We start from the raw sequence: 7,500 nt of genomic DNA, 5'->3' as shown, positions 1-7,500 counted from the left end.
TTTGCTTGCTATGTGCTTGTTTTCCTCCTCATCCAAAGTTTATTGAACTCTCTTCTAATCTACTGCTGTGGGAAGAGTCAAGTGAAAACATTATTTTGTTGAATCACTCGAAGCTGCATCTCATTAACACTTCCCCGTAGGCTTCCAGACAAATACTGACGCAATGATTATTTAAAGTTTCATCGATCTTATATTTCACAATTGTTTTATTTATATTTTTGTTTATTTATTTATTTTCATTAACTTATTTTATTTTTTGTTTACTTTGGAAATGTCTATTGATAAAAAAGTAACTACTCTTCTATAAATCGGCTTACCTGCAGACATTATTTGCATATTTTTCCTGAGTGAAAAAAAAAAATAATGATAATAGTGGGTATGTAATACATACCCACTATTATCATTATTATTTTTTTGTTTTTTGTTACATTCTTCCGATTTAAATAAACTCTCTAAAGGACCTTGTCGGGAAGAGAATTCTATCACTTAGTGCATGTACATAAGTTGATTGTTTCTTGTAGATTGTGAGTGGAAAGGATAATGTTCACCTAATAATCTAAGTCTTGGAACCTTAAACTCGATGAATCTCAGTGGAACGACTTAAAGGAAATGTCGTCCTCGTCCTTTCTTCAAGTTTAGGAAATGTAATGAAAAATTGATACGTTACAAATCTTTCCACTCGTGTTTTATTGCCGTCTTTTGTTTAGTAAGCGGCTGTTACAAAGATGCCAGACTTGGGAGGAGGCATTTTTATATCTATATTTTCTTCTATACAAGTAACAGATAATACTTCGTGGGATACCTTATATACTTGCATAATCACACACACACACACACAACACACACACACGGTGAGTAGTTTATTTCCCAGCAGAGCGCATGCGTTGTTTGAGTTGGTGCAGTTTGGTGAGGTAGTGCGCATTGTCAGTCTTGATAGAGGAGTAGCTCGTGGCGATGTAGTCTGGGAGCTCGATGCCAACTGCGGAAGAAAACGGAATTCATAACAGCAGGTATTTAGTGAGAAGATACGAATGCTTTGTAACGTGAGGAGGAAGGGAAATGAAGAAACGCGGTACTGGATAGCCTTTAAACTCTCAACCACTTGCCTAGTTATAAGTTGCACTAGTTATAAGGCGAGTTCTAAGCTTCTATTCACTGATGCTGTCTAGCACAATGATTCTCAAAGAGTGTGCCGTCATTATCTCCTTGGTGTGTAGCGAGAATTTGAGTGGGATTTTTGAGTTGTGTACATAATATAATGAAACTATTGTAAATTGTAATTTATGTTTATCGAGGGTGACTAATTATATATATATATATATATATATATATATATATATATATATATATATATATATATATATATATATATATATATATATATATATATATATATAACAGGGGAGGCTGATGCAAAGGTTATCTCCCTAACCAGAATTATGTAGGATCAGAAATGGACAGCCTCTGAACTTGAGAGTATTAAATTAAAAGGTAAGAAGGAGATTTCCAGTCAGTATTGTATAATAATTATCTAGTCATGCCTGTTCTCCAGTAATGTCAAAGTGCAGTGATTGTCATGCCTATAAGTTTAATAGAATAACTGAATTAAGCATCTACTTTATATTAATAGATAGAACATAGAGGGTGAAAGGTGAGGATCAAGGTTTTAATTCTCCAGAAAGGATTGATTTTGTTGCTATTTAAGGAAAGGGAACAGAAGGATGGGCAGTACATGTATTCAAATACCACAATTTGCTAGGGGTCTGATCGATGAATGTAACTGACAAGTATTATTGTAACAGTTCTGTAAGACAACACTTTCCCAAGCAACTGTAGACTAATATTAACCTTCACCTACATTCTGACCTTCCCAAGACATTGCAATTACTTGATTCGAGATTCAGTGTCGGTGAATTTAACTGGCAGATATTACTGTAACTTTACCTAGAATATGACACCACTTCCTAGGACAACTGAACATCAATAATAACCTTCACCTTGACCTTCCCAAAACATTGCCATTACGTGATTCAAATTTTTTTTGTAGTGATTCTCGTCTTATACAAATTCCTATTGATTCTCCACCTGTTACTTTCACCTTTCCTCCTCCCATTCACTGCCAGGTAAAGGGAATACATGTACTGCCCATCTTTCTGTTCCCTTTCCTTAAATAGCAACAAAATCAATCCTTTCTGGAGAATTAAAACCTTGACCCTCACCTTTCACCCTCTATTTTCTTTTCTTTTATCTGTCCATCTCTACCATCATCCACCTCTCCATTAATCTCCACCTATCTTTATCCCCCTCTATTCCTTTCCATTTGTTGCTATTCAAACAATGTGCGTATATATTAATTTATCATCATCTTTGTCTCTCCAACTAGCTTATTAATAAGTTTCTTTATTCCCTCATATAGCTATATCCACTGCTTTCTCCATCCTTGTAATCTTAAAATCCTTCCTTCATAACTTTCCAGATACAATTTTTCTCCTTTCCTCCTTCCTCCTACAACTCACAACCTTTCCTCGGCGCCTCCTCTCACCCTCATCTTTTCCGTTTTCTTCTCATCTTGCCCTCCCACCGCAGACTAATCCAATGCATTACTTGGGATGAACGGTCGATGTGTGTCTTGTTGGGTTTTGTCCTTGTGTTCATTCGTGTCATCGACTGTAGTGGGTCTATGTCTTTGGTGTGGCTGAGGCGCGTACGTCGCAGCATGTGTGGGTGGTGGTGATGGTGGTATCCTCTCCCTTTCTTTCGCTCCATTTTGTGCCCGCGAGAGTACAAGGAAAAGGTGTTGGGACAAAAAAAGTGTTCGATGTTTCTATACGGACGAATCGATGAAGGTTGAGACAGAGAGAACGAGAGACAGAAAGAAATAAAGAAAGGACGAAAATACATGAGGAAAAAATAATGAAAACTTGTAAGACAGGAGGAAATAATAAAAGAGAACTGGATACACAGAAAGACACTGAGAGGAATAGAAAAGAAAAAAAGTGAGACAATAAGAGGTACTAGAAGGAAATACAAATAGGTCAAGCAAAAAAAAAAAAAACAGAAAAAGAGTTGCGGAGGTACTAAATAAGAGAGACGAATAGATATACGGAGAAAAGAGAAAAAGGGGGTAGGGGAAAGAAAACGGGAAGTACTCGTATCTACCCTCTGGTAAAATAATAGATGATCTTGGGATTCAATTCTAAGGCGTTCCGAACAAGCCCTGAAGCTTTTGTCTATTTACTTATTGCTTTGAATATTTTTTTACTACTTCACACGAACGGAAAAAAAGAACAATGAAATGTTTTAATATTATTATCATTGTATGCTGGTTTGGTACTAGTTGTAATAGTAGTAGTAATAGTAGTAGTAGTAGTAGTAGTAGTAGTAGTAGAGAGAGAGAGAGAGAGAGAGAGAGAGAGAGAGAATAACACGCACAAATCATGACAGCCTAAGAATTAGCGATACCAGGAAAGAGACGAGAAGAGAAAGGGAGAGAGAGAAAGGGAGAGGGAGTGGGAGTGAGAAGTGTCAGGGAGGAGTGTTACACCCTCATTATTCCCTTTTTGTCATCAGTGGAAGGGAAACAGGGAGGCTTAATGGACAAATTATAATGAGCAAAAAATGGTTGACACAAAAGGAGGAGAAGGAGAAGGAGGAGGAGTTAGATGAGGCAGAGGCTTAGGATGGAAAGGAGTAACACACACACACACACACACACACACACACACACACGTACGGTATCGCTTGGCTGGGGGTGCCTTAAGCCATGGGGCGTGCATCGCTGGCCAGGGGGACTCGGAGCTCCGGTGGGCTGGCTGGGGCTTGGCGGGGAAGGATGGGCGCCCACTCAGCATCTGTTGGAAGAATGAAGAAGGTACTACTGAATATCTTCTTCCTATCACTTTATCAGTCTTTTCTTTCTCTATTATCCTGAACAAAAACCATGACATGAAGATCCGTATCCTGAAACGCTCTGCTTTCTCACCACGACTATTTTTTGAGGCCACAAAGATGATTAGTCGGGTCTTCAAGTGCTTCTTTCTTTGATAATGTAAAAAAATCTTGCTACTCTGTCACTAGAGCCATAAAAGACACCCTTAAAAACCCGTGTAACTCCAACTAGAGGCTTTGGAATGTAGTGGAGGAGTGGCGTAGAAGTGTTTCAGAATACGGTCCAAACACGCATCAGTGTCACGTCTCAGTGGGCTTTATTTATATATATATATATATATATATATATATATATATATATATATATATATATATATATATATATATATATATATATATATATATATATATATATATATATATATATATATATATATATATATATATATTTTTTTTTTTTTTTTTTTTTTTTTTTTTTTATTTATTTTTTTTTTTTTTTTTTTTTTTTTTGTTGCCCTTGGCCGGTGTCCCTCCTAAAAAAAAAAAAAAAGTCTCACCTGCAGTACTGTTGAAGGGCACCAAGCATTCCCTGACACCATGTAGCCCCTGCAGATGTTCCGCCCTTTTTCCCTCACCCCAGTACTCGCCTCAGGGTCGTCCAGTAGCCCCTGAAGTAAATCAAAGTCACTTATGGGAAAATCGCTCACGTCCCGAAGATCTGAGCGTCGGAGATCGTCATTAAGGGGCGGGAAGGCGTGCACAGGGGGACGTTCCATGAGGGTGAGGCTCAGGTCATCAAGGGGCTGAGGGGTGAGGGGCGTGTCCCGAGGGGTGAGACTGAGGTGGCGGGAGAAGCCTGCAAGGAGTCCCAGGTCCAGCAGTGGGTCGTGGCGGGCGTGCCGGGCGTGATATAGGGGCGGGAGGGTGCGACGAGCGGCGAGAGCTGTACTTGCTGCACGGGCGGGGCACAGCAACAGGTGCAGCGCGGCAGGGAACAGCAGCACACAGCCCAGCGCCACCCTCATCTTCCTGTGCAGAGAAACGCACTTATTGTAGGCCGTACTCTGAAACACTGTTCTCTCACGACGACTATTTTCAAAGAACACAGAGATGATTAGCCGGGTTCTCAAGAGTGTTTCTCCTGTTAATACGGTATAAATTTTGTTAATTTGTCGCTAGAACCGTAAAAGAATCCTTAAAACCACCTGTATCACTTCAACTTTGAATGTAGAGGAAGTGTGGTGCAGAAGTGTTTCAGAATATGGGCCTTAGTATCTTTGACTGAGTTCCTGATACTAAATAGATACTAAATAGCTGAAAAAATAAATAAATAAATAATTACTCTTATTAAAAACTCTTTTTTCCCTCACCCTCCCTCTTCATCTTACATTATCTCATATTTTAACTTCCTTCCCGTATGTACTCTCACTGCCTGCCTCCTCTCCAACCGGTACAAACCCCAATGTCCTTATGACCTTGACTTCTGTTTACTCGCTGATACTGCTGAATGAGAAGTCAGGGACTGGAAACACAAGAATTACCATGTGAAATGTCCGTCAATATGGAACATTTGCATGAGAAAGGCCTTCTGTTGATAAACCAGGATATTTTAGCGAGTCTTTAATTCCGTGCTTGAAGAGAGTTTCTGACAGTTTTAATTTATGTGGCTGAATTAAGAGTAGCCAATAGAGATAGAAGTGACATGAAACTAAAAGAGTACTGCAGATCGTTTTCTTGTACAGTACCTACCTTGAACTTTAATCTTTCATAGAGTGAGGGGGCTGAAGATCTCTTCGTTGTCTCTCTCCTGCTCTCAGTAATGGCTTCACGCTTCTTTATTGGGCACAACGACGCCAATTAGCACACGAGTGGAAGAAACACACGAAGATCAACGCCTCCTCCTCACGCCTCAACGCATTCATCCTTACTCACCTTGCCACCTCTCCCTCCCTCCCTTTCCCCTCTCCCAACCTCCCCTTGCCTTCTCCTCCCACTCTCCCTCCCCTCTTTCTGCCTCACCTCTCCCTTCTCTTACCTCCTACATATTTCTCATCTCTCCCTTTCTTTATTTTACATCTTTCCCTTTCTTTTCCTTTACATCTCTCTTCTCCCCTAATCCCTCTTCCTTTGCCACATCTCTCCCTTCTACCTCCCACATCTCCTTCCGTACTATTCTGTCTCTCTCACTATCAGTCAGCGTAGAATACCCGAACAGCCTAGTAAGGACTTCAGGGTCTGTTGCTGTTTGGACTTGCTTTATTTTTTCTTCTGTATTCCTGTTAATCATCCTCTTCTTTCTCTTGGTAGTGGTGGTGGTGATTGTTGTTGTTTTTGTCGTTATTTTTGTTAACGTTGATGATAATGTTTATGCTTTTCGTCTTTTCTCTTTTCTTTTTCTTCGTTTTCTTCCTACTCCTCCTCCTCCTCCTCCTCCTCCTCCTCCTCCTCCTCTTCTTCCTCCATTAGGTAGTTTATGATGTAATTGACTCTACTGTTGCACAATAGTTATACTTTTCAAATAACAAATATTACACTGCAAGAAAATATATAGTAATAATACAATAATCCTATTCCTATCACAATCAACAATTTGTTCCTATCATGCTACTCACATGCTGATCTGAAAGTGTGAAATGATTTCTTCTCTTCCTATTCTCTGCGATATTTTTTTCTTTTTTTCTATCCCTGATAACCAAGGATGGAGAAAGTGGTGGGTGGCGAGAAGTCTTAGATTTACTATCTTATGTTTTTTTTTTACTTAAATTATATTGTATAGTTTATCACAAACATCATTATAAGAGCAATATGTGGCCTGTTTGTTCTTTCTTTATGATCTTATTGTCTTTATTTCTTCACCTCTTCTTCCTGTGTATGTGTGTGTGTGTGTGTGCATTTACATGTTTGTGTTTGTATGTCTCTCTCTCTCTCTCTCTCTCTCTCTCTCTCTCTCTCTCTCTCTCTCTCTCTCTCTCTCTCTCTCTCTCTCTCTCTCTCTCTCTCTCTCTCTCTCTCTCTCTCTCTCTCTCTCTGTACACACACACACACACACACACACACACACACACACACACACACACACACACACACACACACACACACACACACATATATATATATATATATATATATATATATATATATATATATATATATATATATATATATATATATATATATATATATATATATATATATATATATATATATATATATATATATATATATATATATATATATATATATATATATATATATATATATATATATATATATATATATATATATATATATATATATATATATATATATTCTTTTGTGTCTTTCTTACCTCTCCTTTCTTTTATATCTTTCCCTCTCCTTTCTTTACATCTCTCTCTTCTTTTCTTTAGTAAATGCCGCCTCCTTTCCCCTTTCACACACCTGTATCTCCTTTTTTTTCCTTTCCCCCACCATTCGTCTTCCTTTACATTCACACCCCACCCTTACATCTGTTTTCCTTCTCCTTTCCAGTCTCCATATCAGTTCCCCTCCCAATTCCAACATAACTCGCCCCTTTGTCTCCTCATTTCTGTAAATCTTCCTTGATAATACTGAGAACACGAAAGAAAAGAG

General features: G+C 38.4%; 1 protein-coding gene across 1 annotated transcript in view; it reads right to left on the bottom strand.

Moving 5' to 3' along the window:
• Positions 1–409: 409 nt before the first annotated feature.
• The window catches only part of LOC135113912 (uncharacterized), a 12,058-nt gene continuing 4,967 nt past the window's right edge, over positions 410–7,500 (bottom strand). Inside the window, exons 2-4 of the mRNA XM_064029531.1 lie at positions 4,446–4,917; positions 3,734–3,851; positions 410–979 (exon numbers count right to left, since the gene is read on the bottom strand). Coding sequence (XP_063885601.1) covers positions 861–979; positions 3,734–3,851; positions 4,446–4,913 — 705 coding nt within the window. The 5' untranslated portion in view covers positions 4,914–4,917 and the 3' untranslated portion in view covers positions 410–860. The remainder of the gene's footprint in view (positions 980–3,733; positions 3,852–4,445; positions 4,918–7,500) is intronic.

The sequence above is a fragment of the Scylla paramamosain genome, chromosome 26 (assembly GCF_035594125.1).
Source record: "Scylla paramamosain isolate STU-SP2022 chromosome 26, ASM3559412v1, whole genome shotgun sequence".
In the NCBI taxonomy this organism is placed as follows: domain Eukaryota; kingdom Metazoa; phylum Arthropoda; class Malacostraca; order Decapoda; family Portunidae; genus Scylla; species Scylla paramamosain.
This window is presented reverse-complemented; position numbering and strand designations above follow the sequence as displayed.